Genomic DNA, 21734 nt, shown 5'->3' on the forward strand with positions numbered 1-21734 from the left:
ACACCTACAGTCTAGATCGTTGTAGTTTGGCCCACACAGGGAAGCAGTTCATCAATCGGACTGCTTGTTCACTAATACACTGCATTTACATCTCATTTATTGCTTTTTGTGCTACTGGAATAATATTGTAAGTTTGGGACAAAATCACAAGGCACACAATGTGAAAACCACTCCTGTAATTATATAACCGGAGACAACAGGTACATCTAGTTACAGTAGTCTTTTTTTTCCCCCTCCCTCCAGTAAATGAATCCATAAAGTGTGTAAGGTGACCTTAGTGTACAAATATGTACTGCATAGAGATCATTTAGCTTCTTGCTGCTGTGCCTTGTTCAAGTACAGTTTAGTGTACACACAGAATATAGCTCCCTGGTTTGCTAAATAAATGTTGGGACTTCTGTGGTGCAGTATAGTAAAGCGTTCCACTCTGCAATATAGTGACTAGAGTTAGCTTCTTGTGATAGACTATAATATGCAAATATGGTTCATAACAATTAGAGTCTGTCTGATATGGGAGCCACAGCAGGCAGAGATTTATATTATATATTTTAAAGATATATTGACCATTTTAAAGTTATCCCAAACTTATTTTTCTACCTCTATATTCTGTTTTTTAAATGTTAATTGGACAACATAGCATATCTGTGATCAAGTGACCAATATATCAGTTGGGTTCTTGTAAAAAGACTACTTAGCTTTTGGTTATAGGACCATGTTTGCTCTAGCAGTCATGTATGAGAGAGTATTTTATAATATTATTTGGCTAAACTGTTACATGTTTACAGTAAGGGGGTTTCAATAACTTTATGTTATTTTGCTTTAATAAACAGCAGAGGAGTGTATAGGAGCCTGTGGTGTAGAGTGAGCTCACTTTAGGGATTTCCAATAAAATAGCTCGATTAACACTGACAAATGTAAATGGTGTAATTGTGAAAGATGAATAGAGATAAGGTGATTTGCATCAGGCACTGTGTGCTAAATTTGGCTCCTGTGATTCTTTAAAGGTTTATTTTTAAGTGCGTTATCTGCCCAGAGACACCAAAAATAGTCTGTCTTTGAAAAAAAAAGTTAACCAATTGAATAAATGGTTAAAATAATATTTTAAAACGTATTATGGTGACTTGTAGTATTAGATCATATTTACTCTGGAGTTCTCTATATGTGTATAATATAATAAAAAATGACCTTTTTGCTAACTGTTGTACATTTAGAGTCTGCATTTTAAATAACCAAACAAATATGATAAAATGATCCAGTCAGAGTACAAACTTACAGACTGATCCCAGCTCTGACCTTCGTTTTGATGGTTACACCTTCATTTATGAAGAATTTACAAGTTCACATAGATTTGTCAGCCTTTGTAAGTGATCAGTTTAATAAATAATTGGGGGTTATGGCCCTTTTTATACTGTAAATTATTATAGCGTGTAAAAAAAAAACCCCATAACCAGCAAATTCATATTTAAATAAGTATGTGGGACACGTATTGATTTTAAATGTGTTTATATAAACTACAGGACTTGTATACTTAACCAGACCATCACTGGGTCCCATAGATGGATTGTTTATATGAATTCCAGTCTTACGCTCAGAATGATGGCGATTTTGGACCTCTTCACCAGCGGAAATGGCTTAGAGCTCATTTCGACCACCTCGCAGAGCATTCAGCGCAGAAACTAAAATGTAACACCCATCTTTGAATTCAGTCCTCCAGCTGCTTTTGAGATTACATTTTAATTAATACTGTCACATTTTATATAGATACATCTTGAAATTTGTGTTATTTCACCCCTCTACTGTAAAAGAAAACTTGCTTCAAGAGAGAAAATCTTGACCAGGAGCAGAAGTTTAAAGGTGGCCAGGGCTAACCTGATTATAAAAGACTTAGATGTCGACACATTTACAATAAAAACAGAACTGATGCTCTTTTGTTTTTCGCAGTTTCATGCCAGGCTTGATACTGTATCGTATGCATTTCCTCTACTTCGAAAAGTGCACTGCTTCTTTCCTCGATTATTATAAATGGCTGCCAGTTTAATTTCCTGAGTAAACAGCTCCCACTAATTACACACAGGAAGAAATGGCTCATCCTAATGAAGCCGCACAGGCCACTGTCATACATTCTTCCATGGAAGCTTACAGCATGTTTGACCTGTGTTACTTCAGCGTGATCTGCCTCCATAGGATCACAGTTATTTTTGGGAGCTGGCTGACTCTCCTGGTACACCCAGCAGCCCTCGCGGGCCACCTCTGGCTTCTCCCGAGAGGCCTCTGGGGCTTTATATCCTGCCAGTCTCCAGCAGGACTCCTGTTGCAGTGGACTGAGGTGGTTTGTGTTCCTCTGAAAGTGGACACCTTTCAAATAGTGTTACATTTCAACGCAACGTATGGTGGCTAATCTGGGTCACTTTATCTGTTTGTATTTGCTGCAGTAATTTAGTGAAATAACAATGATTAAGAGGAACGAATGCTGACCATAAATGGGCTGCCGTGCTAGGCTTTGAGCACGCTTTGGTAATATTTATACAATCAGGTAAATGTTCGAATGCTGTGTTAGGCTTTTTCTTCATATGGTAACAGCTGATGAGTAATATTTTAATTCAGCACTAACTTGGAAAATATGAAGTTAACCTGCTGATGTGAAGCTGAAACAGTTGCTTTTCCTAAAAGTAAATAATTTTTCTTCATTTTCCAAGATTTTATGTTCGAATACAGAAATAAAAATAATTTCTTGTGGAGCTGAGACATTTCATCATTTAAAAAAAAAAAGTATGTTAGCAAAACTTCACATGTTCAAGCTTTTTTTAAATACAGATATTTGTGAGATTCATTCATTGGTCTTCTGTGATAGCAGGTTGACTTTCTTTATGTTCTTTAGATCGTTGACAAGTGGAAAAATGTGACCCATAATGACGGATAATGGAAATAGAAGTGATTCATATTTGTTTAGTAATGACATTGCATGCGCTATATTTAAATAAAATATATATGTAGTCATAATTGTAGGACTTCTAGCCACAAATAATTTGCAAATTAGGTGTAAAATAAACATAAAGAAATAATAAAATGGAACAGATTAAAAAAAAAAAACCAGTCCCTGAGAAGAGTGATCACAGATTTGCCTTCGTTTTTTATCTGTGTTAAAAGTTGTAAAATCAGTTCTGTCTTTATTTCTTATGGCAGGGTTTTCCAGCTCTCTGGACCTTTAACCTCGAAAGGGGACTGATCAAATTTTCTTTTATTTAACCAGGAAGTCCCATCGAGAGCAAACCTTTTACAGGAAAGGCCACCATCAAGGAAGCATACAAAGTCAGATCGTTAAAAACTGCGTAATAGTGCAAAATATACAAACACCCTCAACATAAAAGACAAAACAACCACTTTCTTTATAGTGCCTTTGAATGCAACAAAAAGTATATATGAGTGTTTAAGTGTAGATTTTTCTGCAAAGCATCAATAGTGGGATTTTAAAAACAATTTTATGGAGCAGATCTGTGACTAGTTTGTTCAGACATTTAAAAATTGCAATTTGACAAAATAAGTCAGCCTGTGAGGGTAAATCACTTCTGATCCAATATTTTTGACCTCCTGAGACCCGAGTTCCTGTTTGGGATCTATTTGGGATTAGTTGGATACCTGATAAGAATAAAAACTAAGCTTTCATCCTTGAACAGGAAGTTGTAACTTTGTTACATAACTGTTACATACTAAAAAAGTATTTCCTCATATGGGAAGTTTTTTTTTTAATAGCATAGCAAAGTTTAAGGCACTGCCGGTTTTCAGGAGGCTAAAGCTTGCTTGTGTACTTTACTGACGACGTTACACAGAAATATAAATGAAATATTTAACGATAGCTTCTCTAATGAAGATGCAGCCCTTTATTAAAGGTTTTGAGATTGCCACATGCTCTGCAACTTTAACATATCCGATGTGTCACGAATCTGTGTGTAATTATTATTATTATCTGGACTTCTCACAGCACAGTAATGTTATATTTTCTTCAAACCTACAGTAAAAACATTCTTTATTAGGCGTGTTCGAATAAAAGACACTTCAGAAAATGTGAAGTAGAGCATTTTTTACTTGCAGTGCAGGAATACAGGGATGGGAACTGGAAGGAAAGTTCCTATGATTTCTTGGAGAGGAAGTTACTTTATTGTTTGGCCTCTTGGCTCAGATTCTCCACAGTCCTCTGATAATATCTGTTACAGCTTTCCTAGATGTCCTTAACTGGCTGTTTCATATCTCAGCCTTATCGCCTTCATAAGCCTGAACAACAGGCTGCTAACAATGTGGTACTTCTGACCGAAACGATCACTGACACGAGGTAGGCTGGCTAAATGCGGATTTCGTTGGAAGTCCCTACGAGATGTGCTTTTTAGTTTTGTTTTTGTTTGCCTTTTGAGTCCCTGTCCTCCATGTGAAATCATGCACACTTTGGAAAATCTTACTCATTCACACAGGCCCCACCCCCAGCCCTTTCGAATACAAGCAGAGGCAGCTGAACTTTGCTTCTGTCTAAATGGGTTTTATCATTGACCACTCCTGAACTTTGCTACTCATTGCTCAGAGTTCCCAGTTAATGTAATGAGCAACAGCAGGTACTGGAGTATGAATTACAGTCGTGTTTATGATACTGATAGCAAGGTCGCAGTGAGTTGTCTTGATAGTTGTGATTGCTTCATCAGAGTGAACCACGCCACATTCGAAGGACATTGGACCGTGGTTGTTCTTCACGTTGTGCTTACAGTATAATTTATGCTTTATCAAGAACCTCTGTCCCCACAGAGAGTGCTGTAAAGTTCTTTCCAGCCTCAGAAAAAATTTCAAGGAGGCTAATTTTAGCTGCATATCATTTGGACGCGTGCCTTGTTTATACAATACATGCTTCAATTATAGCCGGGCCAGTAAATAAGTGTAGAAGATTTATGTGGAGAAAAGAACTCTTTCAAGTGTCAGTTATTATTAGGTCTGCCGTTACAGCCCACTGGCAGTTATAATCTTTTCCCAGCCAGAAAGCCTTATATTTGATTATATTAAATGTAAAGTGCAATAGTTTTAGTAAAGCCTGTGTTTTACTTGCACAGTGCAACTGTGCAGCATTTGCAGCTGTGTTTAAGGGGCTTTAAGCGGGTGTGGGAAATAAACCCGAGTCACTCGAGGTGTGGATACATGTAAGGGTGAAAATGGAGGGAAAAACCATTAATGCAGACAAAAAACAGATTTACTTGTAATACTGATCTGAGAGCTGCTTCCAAGGCTGCACATGTGAATACACTGACACAGACATTGATTGGCAAGTATGTCTTCTACTATATAAAATCAACAGGCCAAATCTGAAAAAAGTTCCCACCTCACCCTGTCAGAATTGACCAATTTAATAACCTTACTCTATTTAATGAAAGCATGCAAACTTTGGTCCTCATGTTTTATATTTTAAAAGCCCCAAAACAGTCAAAAATAAGACTGTTAGATAATCTTTTTGACACAGTATAAAAGATGGTATCAAAATGGGGATGCACATGGGGCTTTTCTTATTCTTTAACTTGTTTTAAAGAGCCATGATGATATAACCTTTTATTGTTTTATTGTGGGAATGATCAGAAAACAGATAGCACATCCAGGTAACATTTATTACTCACTACTCATTAAAGTAATGAGGGCTCAAAACTGCTGTAAAAATAAAATAAAATAAAAAAATGTCCTGAATTTCAACCCATCCTTTGTACTTTAGGGCTCAGAGTCAGGTGGGAGGCACTGATTGATTTTTCATAGTGACCTTTACAGATCTCACACTGATAGATTAAAACTCTTTCACACATTCAAAAGTTTAACTGCTAGACAGAAGGCCTCGTACCTCACTCAAAAGCCAGTTCTCAGTACCACCTTCAAAGCCCTCTGATAGCCTATTTTGATTGTTATCCTCAAGTTTTATGAAAATTAACTAACTTCAGTGGACCCAAAAATCATATGTATAGACTTGCCTGTCAAATCTGACAAAAAATTGCTTAAGTTTGCTGATTTTTTTTCTTTGCTCCAAAATAAGATATAAAGACGGTTTGTTGTTTTTGGTTTTTACCCCCTGGATGTAATTCTTCTACCATCACCCCTGTTTGTGTAGAGTTTTCCCTGCGATTTCAATTTGGGATTCTTTAAGCCCCATCTCTCTTTATCTTTTTCTCATATCTCCACAGGATACAAATCATGCATCTGCTAAAAGTTGCATGTTTTTGCACATGATATCAAAAGCTAGTTCTGCTGTTCACGCAGATACAGATTGAATTTAGGTGGAACATTGAGAAACCTTCTCCTTCACCAGATGAGTGTGACTCATGTCAAATCCTGGACAAAGATGGCAGAAAAAAAGGACTTCAAGTGAAGTACAGATAAATAAGAGCAATCTTTGTTTGGAGAGGGACTTAAAAGAAAAATGAGTATTGGCACACACTTTTAGTCTAGTTAAGAGGAAGCAGCGGCAAGCTAAATATAAATATCAGACGGTACTTCCTAAAAAGGACAATAATTTATGCAGCAAAACCTACTTCTGCATCATTCATGGGGAGCTCGACTGGCTGCGTGCAATGCTGCGCGTAGCCACTAGAGGGTGGTGTGGGCCAGCCACTTGTTTTGACCTTGCTTTCTCAGGCCGGCAGCGGGATTTTTCCCTCTTTTGGTGATGGAGTATTTATGGTGGTAGTGAGAGTTCAAGAGTGGTTTTGCATGCTGGGTAACTTTGTTCTACTAATTTCACTACAGGAAACTGGTATTTGCATTTCGGACAGAATAATCGCAGATTCCTTGGTATATGTTTCAAAAATAACCTCGTTGTTCAGTGTTCAGTGTTCAGAATTTAGTGATGGTATTAATATGTACAGTACATCTTGCGGCTAGTTTTTAAAACCTGAATGCAGCAGAATGGTACTGATAGTATGTGTGCTTTAACACAGGAAGGCGGGACTAGCGAGAGCTATGAGACGTTGTGATGACGTGAATAAAATGAGTTTGTTTCGTAAATACTGCTTCGACAAATAACGCAATGCTGTTCTAAATTTAAAACTAAATTTAAATGTAACCGTAAGTGCCAACTTTAAAAAGAAAGAATGAAAGAAAAGCCATCAAAAGCAAACTTTATCAAATGCCTTTAATTGATCTCAATTGAGGGCCGTTCATGTGGTTGCAGCTCTACTGCAGGTCTAAGTTCTGGCAAAACTGTCAGATGGATGGTCTCTGGGATAAATCCTTCATTCTGTGGTGGTCCATGGTTTACGGTTGGTTTATTGGTTTAGCCTCTGGCAGGTAAACATTTATGAGTAAAGAAGACGTGGCACTAAGCACTTATTTAACATCCTAAACATTTCTTTCTACAGTGAGCCAGCCACACGGCACGGCGGGCAGGCGTGTAAACTGTGTCGGTGGCAAACATGGCTTTAATGTGTGCTGAGCATTGAGTTTCACAAAGGATGAAACTCAGAAGAAAGGCATTTCTTTTATCTTTGCTTAACGTATAATTAAAATACTCCTGTGCTCCGTCATTTGGACTTTGCAGTTTGAGATCAGGTTGAGGATAACATTATGCTGATTTAATAGAACTAAACAACATTTTATCTCTTGTTAGTATCACTGCAATTTTACAGCAGAGGGATTGACTAGATGTAACTTATCATGTTGCTAGATCTTGTTTTATGGAGAGTCTCAAATTGCTCAGAAATTTCAGTGTGTATATATATGCTTGTGGCCACTTTATTAGGTACACCTTGCTAGTATTGTGTTGGACTCCCTTTTGCCTTCAGAGCTGCTTTCAGCACAGATTTTGGTCCATATTGACATCATAGCCTTGCACAGTTACTGCTGATTCATCAGTTGCACATGCATGACGCGAGTCTCCCCTTTCACCAAATCCCAAAGATGCTGTATTGGATTGAGATCTGGCGACTGTGGAGGCCATTTGAGTGCAGTGAACTCATGTTTCAGAAACCATTTTCAGATGATTTGAGCTTTGTAACAATGTTCAGGTAGGCTGTAGTGTTTTAAATGATGCTCAGCTGATACGAAGAGACCCAAAGTTTGCCTAGAAAATATCCCAAACACCATTAGGCCACTATCATTCTCTTTAAACCCTAGAGATGATGGTTTGGGGAATCTGTGCAGTTTCTAAAATACTCAGAGCAGCATGTCTGATACCAACAACCACACCACATTCAAAGTAACTTAAATCACCTTTCCTCTCTTATTTTTAATCTCAGCTTGAACTACAGCTTTCTTGACCTACATGCATACATGATGTCTTTGCTTGCTGTCATGATTTAAATATGTGCGTTAATAAGCAACTGAAAAGACATACCTAACAAAAGTTAAAGTTGTCCAGGAATCAAAACTAAAATGGGAAGAAACAGACAAAATTCTGGAAAAAATCAGGTTTTCTCAAATTTATCTCGTGAGGTTCTCGGATGCTTTACTTAAGTAAATGCTGCAATGCTACAGTTAAAACTACTTAAACATGCAACATTTTATTTTTCACCAGCAAAATGATTACATCAAAGCTAAAAAATGCTCAATGTTTATCCCTAAAATCCCTGTCAGGTTTCTCTTAAATGAGAAAGATAATGTGTTTATGTTCAGTTTCCTGCCAGCACTACATCTCAGTCAAAAACTGAGATAGTTCCGCGTGGTATCACCATTTCCTAGGAACCAAGGAGTTCCCAGGAAAGTTTTCAAGGCTTGATAAGTGACTGTTCAACAATGGAGATTCATTTGTCTCATTTTCCTCTTCATAATATGTGAAGTGATTTCAGTGGGTGACAGATCTGGACTCGAGGCACATCGGTTTAGCACCTGGACTCTCTCACTGTTACAGTGCTGGAAATATTGGCATTGTATTTCTGAAATAAGCGAAGGCCTCCCCTGAAAACATGTCATCACTCCTCTTTAGCCTAGAATACGCAGCATCCATGAAAGTAATTTCAAATTTTCATTTGTCAGATCACAGAACAGTTTTCAACCTCGTCTCAGCCTGTCTTAATGAAGCTTGAGCCAAGAGAAGGCTGTGGCATTTCTGACTCATTTTTCCATCGTTCATGTTGAGTTTTTCTTTAGTTTTATGCGGTAAAGCTCTTATCTCGCACCACTGAACTCTGCTCAGTGACAGTTGTTTTCAGAGTTGTCGCTAAACAAATGCAATGATATAAACTACAAAATTATTTGGATTTTTATGCACTGATGCCTAAAGGTCTGCAGAGGTCATTAGTGTTGGTTTGTATATTTTACTGTAGAACATGCAATCCCAATATTTCTTTCTACATATTTATACCGTGAAACATTATTTTTTAAAAAGTACTTTGAGTTTTGCTTCTGAGAGAGTCAAGCATATGGGAGGCTCTTCCTATGATATTCCTTTAGGTGTATATATATATGGGATAAAATACTTTCTTCAATAAGTAAATAAAATACTTCATACCATCCATCCATTGAGCCTAGAGCCAGCTGTCATAGGGTGAGGGGTTATATGTTATGCCATTTATTTTAAAGCTTTAATTACTTGTTAATTAGCAGAACTTAAAAATAGAAATCTACTTATAAATGACTTATTATTGTTATTATTATTATTATTATAGATAGCGACATACAGCAATAGTTATATAGTTAAAATCATCTGTAACTGCAAAATGAATGTGATGTGCACAATCATGCATTAAAGTGGGGCCCATACCTATTCAGAGAAACAGCTATTTTGGAAATTTTAAAACTGAAAACTACATTTAAAAAAAAAAAAAAAAAACACTGAAAGTTTCTATATTTAAACCAGAGATCTTTCAGTATATTATTCTTATTCTTATTCTTATTATTCTTATTATTTCCCACAATCATTGACTTCTGTTCAACTTTTTAAAAAAAACAAACAAACATGAAAAACAAAATTAAAGATGATCCATTAATCAATAATTAACTATTCTGGTTAATGAGTATTTTACTTTTTACACTAATTTTTAGTGTACTGGCATGCTAAAACTTCTCTATAAATACTGAATTGGGATTATAGTAATAGTATATTAGTAAACACTGTGCTTTGTGCCCCATTTCTCTACATATGTATTTTCTTTTATCAAACAGTCTAACTTCCGGTGGGGCCTGTAGTTTGACATCGGCCCTACAAATCGTAGAAACGCCCCTGCCCGCGACCGCTGTGATGTGTTGCCAGGCCTGTAGTCTATTGTAAAAACCTCAGCCAGGTAAAAGCCCATTGCGCACGCAGACAGTCGCTGTAACTGGGTTGCCAGTTTAGGGTCAGGGCTGTCTCACTGACTGAAAGCCAACGAGAAGAGACCCAGCCCCTCTGCAAAAGCAGTCGAGAGAGAGAGTCGCGTCCGGGTTTCCACTTTCTTTCGATTACTTTGATAGCGGGACAGCAAACGGACTAAATCTGGAATGGCTCGTCGTATTTTGGCACACACGTTCTAAAATGCTCTATGAGTGCGGGTTGTTAATGTTACAGTTTAACGCAGGTTTGTTTTCCACCTCCACGGTGCACGGCTACTTCCTGGTGCTACAGAGAGAGGCAGTGCTGAGTTAAAGAGACAGAAATACTGATAGAAATTCAGATAGAAAAAAAATACTGAGAGAAGAGAGGGGTTGGAAACGCGATAGGAACAGTTGACTGGATTCCCAGAAACTGAATCCCCCCTCTCTCTTCTTATTTATGTCTATTTTTTTTAGATTTCTCCGTTGAAGCGAGTCGTTATTCTTCGTTTGGTTTGTAAACTAGCAAACGGTTTGGATGACGGTTGGCTGCGGCTAAAGCGGAATTGTAACGGGGAACATATTCCTCCCTCCGACGGAGAAGCCTCGCTGTGATTTTTTTAACCTTTTTTATTTCACACCAGACTCCTTCTTGTGTCATTTAAACCCGCAATATCATCCCAGGTTTCATTTTTAAAAAGAATATATATATATTTTTTAACGATTCCACAAGGAAGGGTTAGGGCGACGGAAGATGGGTTGTTTGGGCAACAGCAAGACTGAAGATCAACGCATCGACGAAAAGGCACAACGAGAGGCTAATAAAAAGATAGAAAAACAGTTGCAAAAGGAAAGACAAGCGTACAAAGCCACACACAGGCTCTTATTACTGGGTAAGGCTGCTTTCTGTGGTGATGGCTGTCTGAAATGTGAGCTAACCGTAATCCCTTTCGTTTACCGAACACGTAGCCCCGTTTGACAGCGCTTGCAATAATATGTCATGGGGGTGGATATTGATGGAAGCGAAGCTCCGGAGCCTACAATTAACTGGCTTCATTTCCAGATTTTGTTGGGTTTTTTCTTCTTTCTTTCTTTTGCGGTGCTGTGGAAGGGGTTCACGCTAATCAGGATGTCCGTGTTTGTGGTCATTTTGTGATGTGTTTGTGTGTATTTTCGAAGGTGCGGGAGAGTCCGGAAAAAGCACCATTGTGAAGCAGATGAGGATTCTACACGTCAACGGCTTCAACGCAGAGTGAGTGCTGCTCAGTACGCCTGTTAAACGCCAACATGAAAAAAAATATCGCATTAATGATTATTTTTATGGCTCTCCTCTTAATGAATAACATTGTCGAGGCCAGAAGATAGCCTGTGAATGGATTTTCCCCAGGCACTGCAGCGCCTGTTGGGCCCAGTTTCCCATGCAAACCAGCTAATATCGTCCTCCCCCCTCCTTCTCTCCCTCTCTCTCTCTCTCTACACACACACACACACACTCCCTCTTCTTTTCGTGCACAGTTATCATACATATGTGAGGATGTCAGTGTTACACAGATGGCAAATAATTTGCCGTTTCCTGTTTTATGTGAGAGGGTGAAAGGTTGTGATCGACACAGGCCTATTATTGATGATTTGTTTTGCTGCAAGGCCTTGCATGGCATTGATCTTAACAGTGGGCTATTTTAAACAGGCCCACTTTATGTCAGAGTCATGTAACTATATGAAAACCCTGTTTTTGTGTGCTTTTAGTTTATTTCCCTGACTGAGGGAAGCATGATCTTGCAGTTTCAAGATCTGGGGGGAAGGAGGGTGGGATTGTCATATACAGGGTCCCCCACCACCTACATGTACAAATAATTGGTGCCCACCGAAGAGGATTTCAGGGGGGTTTAATTTACTTGAGCTTTAAATACATCTTTATTTCTCAAATGGCCGAAAATAATAGTGGTTTAGCAAGGTGGCACACTCATTGCTTACATGCACATTTTAACTTGGGAGGAACCCTGCGTCTTAATAGAGGATTTTTTTTTAGAAACTCTAACTACACCCCTGCTGCCCTGAAGTTTGACAAAATGTGGAAAATTGTGTGGGAAAAATATGCTATATGTAGGAAGAAATCATGCGTATGTATTTGCCAGTGCTGGGACGTATACTGAGACACAGCGCATGGCCTGTATGTTTAATTTGTTACTCTGTGTTACTCGTCTAATGTGGTGGGATGTCTCTGTTCTGTCTTCCCCACATAGGGAAAAGAAACAGAAAATCCAAGATATTCGGAAAAACGTGAAGGATGCCATAGTGGTGAGTTTCATCTGCATCACCTCCCAAATGTGCTCAATGTCTCTGTTGATACACAGAATCCCTCTGCAATCCCATTTTACTGATTATTATACAGGCTTACAATCAGATTCCCCCCACCCCCTTGTGTTCATCCTGCTTAATGCTTGTTTTTTTTCTTTCCTTAGACTATAGTGTCTGCAATGAGCACTTTAATACCCCCAGTCCCGCTAGCCAACCCAGAGGACCAATTCAGAATTGACTACATCAAAAGCATAGCACCCCTCTCTGACTTTGACTATTCACAGGTAAGACCTTTGGACGTGTGTGAGTATGTGTGAGAGCAGGTGCTGCTTTTGTCTTGTGTGGTTGATGGCATGTGAAGGTATACATTTGCTGTCTCTCCAACTGTGCATATCAAAGTTGTCACACCTAATCATGTATTTCTTCTGTGATTTCTTGTTCCTTATGACAATATGACTCCCCCCCCCCCCCCCCCCCCCCACACACACACACACACCCCCCCACACACACACACACACACCCCTTCATAACTACCCTATGGGTAAGGGCAAGGTGTTTACTATGCAGGATATGAACTTAAGTATGGAAATGATAACTAGTCGGAGCACATCTTTTCAGTGTGCGATCAACCATTCGATAACACGAGGTCATGTGTTGGAAATGTAGATAATGTTTTACATAATTCTCAAAGTGTTCCTTGTTTGACACTGGGTGTGCAGTGCCACAGAACAGGAATAACAAACTGATACAGAGCTACAGATACACAGAGGGACGTTTTGAATTTTATTATTGTTAATTCAGGTTAACAGGAGCGAGAAAGCACTGACATGCTATTTCAGGGGAATCGAGTGCAGTTTATGTTTCAGCTGCTCAGCTTTGTGTTTTAACCAGTGGTGTGAAATTTCAGGAACCACAGTTCCTGAGGGTCTTTAGGAATTTTTAAAGATTTTTAAAAAGAAAAGTAAGGTCATGAAATGTCTTAAAGTTTTATATTTACTTGTCCGAGGTTTTCAGTTCACATATGTCCTAACTGTGGATGCCCTGATCCAACTTTCTATACTTCCACTTCCGATTTGATACCTTGGCTTTGAGTATCTGCCGATATAAGTCGGATATAAGCTGCAATCCTCACTTTAAGGAAGAATTTGGGAATCGTAAGGCAAAATCAGGCTATGCAACTTTTTCTAATTTAACCTTTATTTAAACAGGAAGTCCCTTAAAGATTAAAATCTATTTTTCCATGGAGGCCTGACCGAGAACGCACACCATTACAAGGTTTCTAATGTTTCTAAAATAAAGTAGAACAGACATGGGAAAATTTTAAAGCAAATTGGAAACGAATTACATAATAGAAAGCCTAGTTAGGGATCCTTTATTAGAGGTTTAAACTCTAAAAGTTTACTTACTCTGTGTGCTGTGCTTCCAAATTCTGAAAAAAACCCTGGATACTCTGGGGTGGAGGGATGTAGAGGAGCTGCAGATGCATTCAAGAATTGAAATATACTGCATTGGTATGTATTAGTGAAATAATAAATAACAGGACTGAGATAAACACGGTGAAACATTAATAAATGTGTAGCTATTAGCCGTCCTTTGCTCTATTCTGATTTCAGCTCAAAATTAGATTCAAGCAAAATCATGCTAGTTTCTCCCTTTCCTGTGTATTTGGGGAGCTTACAGGAAACTGCTTAAGTGAAATAATGCTATTCAAACTGAGCAAAGTTGACTTTAAGCTCTGTCAAAAGCTTCCCAAAAGGTTTTGAACTACACCAGTCCTTGGAACTGAAACGATGGCACGGAGTGTCACCTGATTCACATTTCTCTAGTCAGAATTTTTTTTCTTTTCTTTTCTTTTCTTTTCTTTTCTTTTTTAAATTATCTTGGATTGACAAACAATGAGAGGAGGAGAAGAAGAAGCTAGACAGACGAGGAAATGTAGAAATAGTAAAAGAATATGGCTCCAATTTTTGAGTTTTGAAATGGTTTCAAGATGTGCTCAGAAACTTTAACTCGAGACGACGGGATTTAAGACAATCAAGTTACAGATAATGACTAGAAGAGTATCAACCCTCTGCTGATATTTGGAAAACTTTGTTGCCAGTAGAATCTTTTATCTTTGCAGTTCCTTCTGGTCCAAAGACTAGTGACACGGGGCATGATGAACCACCCACAGTGTTATTGTTAAGAATAAGTTAAGGCAACTCTTCACGCGATAGACGGTCAGTTGTTATACAAAGAGATAAAACTACATCACACACGCTAGAGTTGGTATTGTTCTCCTGTGGAACTGGTATCCATTTGTCCTTATTAAGAAGTCTTAAAATTGATTCCTATTTCTGTATGCATTCCTGTATCTTTAGACCCAAGTGGCGCTGTTAATTTTAGGAAAAAACAAATAGCTCACTTCGAGCTTCTCCCCTGTAAACTTTTACTGCTGTTCTCGATCCTTGTACAATTTCAGCTTCTAAAAATGTTGCCAGTTATATGGAGATATAAGACAAGATGGACATAAGTTTATTTGTGGGTTTGATCTCTCTTGGCTGTATGTTTTTACAATGAATTTCTGATAAGGTTTCATTGCTAATGTTGAAGCTATCTGGAATAAGATGCTCTTTTTTTGGATCTTGCAACTGTGCTAAGCTCAGACATTACAAGAATAACCATTAAAGGCATTTGGGGCCCACAGTGAGAGTGCCTGCAGTAGTCTTGGTGTTGTGTTGTGTGAGGGCCGGGGCCGTGGGGAGAGTCGGCGTTGAGTTCCCAGGCCCGGCCAGGCCAAAGGGAACAACATGGCTCTGTTTGGAGCGTCTGTGCTTGTCATCGGTCTCAGGCTTCACTTGTGCCGTCAGTGTCACCACTACATTGTCACTTAGTGCCACTAGGCGTGATATCTAATACAGCAGTGCAGGAACACGGCCAATCGGCAACCTGTGGCTTTCATCTGTTGGCGCCGGTTTGAAACGTGGAAGCATATTTTTGGACAGATGATGTCATGTTTTGTGTTGTGGAGAAGTGGTACACAATAACCTTTGACTTCTTACATTTCTCTTAATTAATAAGTAACGCTGTGATGGCTAAAGAAATAACATGCACCAAATGATGTCCCCTTCCCTGTAAACTACTTTAATTCCCATTAACCTGAAAATGTGCTTATTTCAAACTTAGTTTTCTCCAGATCGTTTAATCTTTTCCAGCTTCCCCTTTGTTATTTGGGAATCTCAGACCTGCTGACATGCTGGTGAAAAGCGACCCGTTTCCAATTTGTGTGTGCACTGTAAACCAAAATGCCACCAAAATTCCATTTGTCTTTTAATCATTGACACTTGACACCATGGGCTGGGTCCATATGACTTTTTTGTTGTTGTTTTGGTTTATGTTTATCAAGTAATACAGTTAAATTCACTGGGTTTTATATATTGATATCATTGTCAGGGCGTAGACGGAAGATTTTTGCAGTTACGACTGTATTAGACGACAAGCCTCAGAGCTGTGGTCGCATTGTGTCACGATCTGTTGAACGTATTGCTGGTGGAAATTTTGACGTTGCTTCTGTTAATCAATGGATATCATCCTGTATGGTTTTTGCATATTGATGGAAAACTGAGAGACATTTTTATTTATGCCATATTTCAGTGGACATGCTCGGCTCTCGTGCCCTTTACTCTTAATAATCAAAGCAGGAGGGAAAACTTTTTCCGACTGTAGCCCTGGATAACAGTAGACCCATGGAAAGGAAAGCACGGATACAAACGGTCATCTATGCAAATGGAAACAAATGCCACTGCGGTGGCAACGTTAGCCATTTGACAGTGTCTGTCAGCTGAAGTGAAGCAAATTCAAATGAGCCCCGGTCTCTGTTTAGCACTGTGTAGTTTTATTTCTGTTAGACATATTTGAAATATATTAATGTTACTTATTTACACCCTGATGAATCAAGCCTCCAAAATGCTACTTTATATCTTGCAGTCTGTTCTTAAAGGTGAACCTTATTGTTCTTTAAGCTGGAGCAGAGTTACTGTACGGATGCACTGTTCATATCTTTTGCCTCAGTTCAACTTGTGGAACACTGTCAGTGAGTGTGTAACATGATTTAATGTCATCTTATATCGGTTTACAGGCCAAACCTGTGATTATTCCTCCTATAAGTAATTGGAACTGCTTTGTGCTTAACTTTTTCCCCATTACAGACATCAAGGGCAGTTTCCGTTGTAGTTATCTTTATAGTGGAACATGGGAAGTCCTTGAAGTTTTTCCAGTTCATCACTTGAGGATCCTTACAGAGAGGCAAAAGGTGGCCTGGAGGGCTTTTTAAAAAAAATCTTATATAAATAACAATAAAAAACTTTATTTATATAGCTACTGTTTTAGGACTTTGTGTTATTAAGTTCCTCACAGGACCAGCAAAACAAAGCAAACTCTGCTCATTTGTAATAGTTACTAATTGGAAACCTATAATAACAGAATTTGCAAAATTTAGGGAATAAAACAAAGTTCAAAAGGCAAATTAAAAGTCAAGTTGAGAAGAGACAACAGATAAAAGCATGGGTTAAGATATGACTTAAAGGAGGCAACTGACTCCAACAACCTGATTTCCTCGGGTTGGTTGTTACAGAACCTTTGGGCCCGGACTGCAAACGCTTTATATATCATTTAGTTTAGAGCCGGGCCCTGGAAAATGAAGAACAGTCTTGAACAGTTGTTCACTCTTTTTTTTGGCTAAATTTGTCTGCACTCTTTTACTGAGATAACCTATCAAAGTCAGGCCTCTGTGAGCACAGTTATCTAACACTGATATACCAAGATTCAATAAATGTGGTGACAATGGCTGACTGAGGAGCCAACTGGTTGTCTGGCTGGCTATGTATGGAAGGATTTGAGGTTATTAGCCATTACAGGTCAAAAGCCTATCTATAAAGTAACCCAAATGAATTTAAGTGTTCCCATGCGACAGAAGATGCAAGCCATTTGCTTTACAACTTTATTTTGATGAGTTAAGTGAAATGTAGGCCATTTTGTTCTTGGTCTTCCTGACCTGTATGACAGATTACATCACAAAAACTTTATTAACATTGAGAGGCTGAGAAATGATCAGTATCTTGAGGCTGGCGATAGAGTGGGGGGGTGGAAATGGCGTGGGAGGAAGAGCATAGGAAAGGGTTAAAAAACTTGTGTTTTAGCAAATTCCCTCCTGGTCTCTTTCTGTGTTATCAGTTCCTCTGTAGGGCACTGTAGCACACACTGCATTTATTCAAAGACCCAGTGTCACACGCCTCTGTGGAAAAGAGCCCTAAGGACCATATTTTTTTTTCTTTTCTCCTTTCCTTCTTATTGCCCCTTCCACCCCTCATCCTCCCTCCATCAAGCTTCAGCACTCACCAGCCTTTTTGAGCCTTTCTTTAGGGTCTCAGACCCCTTAATGTTTCTTCTATGAGACCTGCACCAGCACTAGTGTTGTCTTACTGATACTGGTTCAGTTGGGGGTTGAATTTCGACTGAAACCGAGGTGAACGCAAACACAGGCCAGAAAGCAAATATGGCTGCTTTTTTTTTTTTTTTTTTGTTCAAGAGGTAAACTGTGTGCTGCAGGAAGCAGATCCACAGTTGTGCAATGTGTTATGTTGCATATTTTGATAGAACAGCTAACAGCTTTGCATCAAAAGTCTTATCAAAGGCACAAGTGAGGAAAAACCTTAAGTGTAAGGCCATATATAACAAAAGGACTGGATCAGTCCTTTTTTTTTTTTTTTTTTAACCCCCCCACTCCATGTTTAACTGAATCACCGGATCTGCCGAGAGGAGATCTCCCGGAGCATGTGATCATTTATCAGCCTCCCTTCTCCCTTTCTCTCTCCCCCTCTCTCTCTGGTTCGGGGCTACTTTAACCCTCTCTCCAGTCACAGCGAAGAGCCAGTGCTGAGCGCAGAGAGTCATGTGGTGCCTCCATGCTGGAGTAGGAGCCCATTTCAAAGACATGTGGACAAGCAGCGAATAGGAATATTAGCCCAATCACCTCTGTCTAGATCGAACAGAGACTCCTGGAAAGTGTCTTAAAGTCATTGATGAGTTTCTCTCATTAGCTGAAGTGCATTTACATCATAGATGGATGGATTTCATTCACCAGAAGTGCAGGTTATATTTATGTACTTTAGAGGATCTACACAAAGTTTTTAGAAATTCCTGCATAAACATGGATCAAGGAATTGAATGGGAAAGCAAAATTGCGTACATGCAAGACGTATGTTCTCATGTTGCTTTTAGATTTAGATTGGCGGGAGGACATAGATAACGCCAGACAGACTTAATGAAATGGAGAGAGACATAACAGTTAAGTTCACTCTGACCTTCTCTTCTCTTTAAACGTCATCTTGTAGTTTTGTAATTTAAACATGAAAACTTAAGATACCACAGCAGTCCTTACAGAGTGACAGTAGGGGCTGAACTGTGTAGTCTCTATTGTGACAGTGAGTGTAACATCTAATCTCTTAATTGACTAATACAGATGGTGTTTGTTAGCATTTTAGTTTACAACTTTGTCCTTTCTGTTGCAACAGGTTGTAAAATGGAACATAAAGCTAGGGATTTTCTTGGCTTACAACAGACTTTTGGGGGGAAGGGTGCATGTGCTCAAAGACTCTTACTTTACTTTTCATTTTTATAGCTATTTTTCAAGCTAAAACATTTAGCTTGAGTATGTTAAACCCAACCAATTTTTCTTATATATATATATATACTGGGTGGAAAAGAGAAAACCAAACCTGGAAGCATGGATATGAATATATGGTGCATATCTTTGTATAGGTGTGATTCAGATCTAACAAACTAGGAGACCTGCTGTTTTCATCATGTCCAGTAGTTATGTAGGAAATGTTGTTGAGTGAGAAATTCTTTTCTGCTCCTGCATTTTGAGGTGACTGTCTCCAGCTATGGAAGAAAAGTATTTGGTCTGGGTGAAGTGTGTGTGTGTACTGTGTATATGTAACTTTCAGTTTAGTGATTTGTGTGATTTAGTATGTTTTTCTTGATAGATGTTTATACAAAGTGGTTATTTAAAGAAAAAAAAGTTTTTTTTTTTTCGTTTTTTTTTTTTCATGCCAAAAAGTGTTTGCAGTGTCCTGCTTTAAATTTCCAGGTGTAATGTCATGCGTCAGGTCATTGAAGCCCTGACTTTGAATGCAAAGTGCAATAACATTGGACGACACGATGATCAGTGAATACACTTAGCCAGCAGCATCCCCGCTCTCATTGCGCAGAATTAGCTTGATGGCTACGTGAAAGCTTCTCCAGGAAGTCATATTGTTTTGTTGGTGGTGCCAAGTGGAATGAAATGAACTCTCACACCTCAAATATGCAGCTGGAGTCAGATGGTGTGGGTTTTTAACAGTTAATTAATACCAATGAAATGGTAATGAAATGATTTACAGTAAATGATTGCATCAATCCAATATTATTTCAATTTTAATTCCACCCTCCAATGTCATAAATTGTCACTTCATGTCCCTACAGTGACACAGTAGTGTTCGGACTAGCTCGGACTTCCAATATCTGAATCATCATTTCTTTTCTTTTTTTTTTCTTTTTATTAAATTGTTCTCTCAGGTCTTGTCCATTAGGGGAGAACTAAAACATATCAGAAGGTATTTAGATGACCTACTTACCTTACATTACCTTACAGCAGGGGTTAAAGGGTTAAAGATAGGGTTGGGCTTTTGCTACGTGTAGCAGTAGAAACCGATTCTAAGAAATCTGTTTTTGGCGCAAAGCTAAAGGTCGTGAATGTATTTGTTGTTAGTGGACACGGAGAGCTGTGGACACCCGCAACGTGTTGTTGTTGTTGTTCTTATGTGCTTTCATGTTTGCTGAGAGAATGTTGTTCTTGCAAACTGGAGGTTACGCAAAGGTATCCCAACAGGTATCCCAAAGCTAGGCTAAATACGTTTCAAGTCAGGAAATAACATGCTTGGGTTGCAGCATGACTAGAAAAAGTTGTATTTTCAGAAATAACATGAGAACGTTTGGAAAATGTCATAATACACAGGATAGAATTGCAACCTCTTTCTATTTTTTTATATAAAGAATGAGAAAAATGTATGTGTCAGGACATGATATACAAATAAAAAACTTAACTGGTCCTTTACAAGTTCTAAAATTATTTAAACACAACCTCAGGTGAACAATGACACGTGATATATTAAACTGTCCTATTATTTATTTAACTGAGCAAAAATGCAGAAACCATGCGTAAAAAACTAGGTCCGCCCCATGATTCAATTACTCGTTGAACCACCTTTATTAGCGATTAACTTTTTTCATAATTTTCCACGTGATGCTACTACTAGATGTCATTGTCAAGAAATTTTGGATTTGAGTCAGGTTAAGTTTTAGACTTCAGGCCATTGCGACGCTTTGATTCTTGTTTGGTGGGCAATTTGGGATCATTATCCTGTTGCATGGTGCAGTTTTAGCTCCAGCTGTCAGATGGATCGTCACTGTTTCACTCAATCACTATAAGGTGACCAGGTCCTGCAGCTGAAAAAAACAGCCTCAAATCATCACTCCCCCGCCACTGTGGTTGACAACTGGTATGAGGTGTTTGTGTTGATATTCTGTTTGGTTTTCGCTGTGCACTACGGCCAAGGCTCTCCACTTCGGTCTCATCTGTTCTTTGGTTTGTTCAGATGCAAATTTACAAACCTAGGCCACGGTGCCATGTTCTTTTTAGAGAGAAGAGGCTTTCACCAGGTATCCCTTCCAAACAAGCTATACTTGTTCAGTCTTTTTCTAATTCTACTGTCATAAACTTTAACATTTAACATGCTGCCTAAGGCCTGTAGAGACTGAGATGTAGCTCATGGGTTTTTTGCAACTTCTCTGAGACTTTGATGGTCTCAAGTTGGGGTGAATTTTCTGGGACGTCCACTCCTGGGAAGATTGGCAACTTGTGCATAATCTTTCTCCCTGGGAAGGATTATATTTTTGAAAATGGACTTGTAACCCTTCCTGGATTGCTGGGCAGCATCCTTAAATGCTTGAGACCACGAAAAAGCCAAAACGTTTGCTTTTGTTGAGTTGCTCACAATTAATAGTCATAAGTTAATCAAGTGCATTTGATTGGCAGCACCTGGCTGCTACTCACTCTCTTAATTCCTATAGACACAGTGAGGGTGCACGTAGTTTTTCCAACACTGCTCTTTCATTTATGTCTT

The 21734-nt window shown here is 38.7% G+C and overlaps 1 protein-coding gene across 2 annotated transcripts in view; it reads left to right on the top strand.

The window, feature by feature from the left end:
* Nucleotides 1-21734, top strand: part of LOC102782250 (guanine nucleotide binding protein (G protein), alpha activating activity polypeptide, olfactory type) — a 52623-nt gene that overhangs the window by 1493 nt on the left and 29396 nt on the right. The window contains exons 1-4 of one of the 2 annotated variants that reach the window (XM_006792305.3): nucleotides 10262-11126; nucleotides 11413-11485; nucleotides 12477-12531; nucleotides 12696-12815. In XM_006792305.3, the coding sequence (XP_006792368.1) occupies nucleotides 10988-11126; nucleotides 11413-11485; nucleotides 12477-12531; nucleotides 12696-12815 (387 nt within the window). In that variant the 5' untranslated portion in view covers nucleotides 10262-10987. Of the gene's footprint in view, nucleotides 1-10261; nucleotides 11127-11412; nucleotides 11486-12476; nucleotides 12532-12695; nucleotides 12816-21734 lie in introns of those variants that run through there. The other variant, XM_006792304.3, reaches the window with a different exon arrangement.

Source organism: Neolamprologus brichardi, chromosome 18 (assembly GCF_056152115.1).
Source record: "Neolamprologus brichardi isolate AB-2024 chromosome 18, ASM5615211v1, whole genome shotgun sequence".
NCBI classification, from domain to species: domain Eukaryota; kingdom Metazoa; phylum Chordata; class Actinopteri; order Cichliformes; family Cichlidae; genus Neolamprologus; species Neolamprologus brichardi.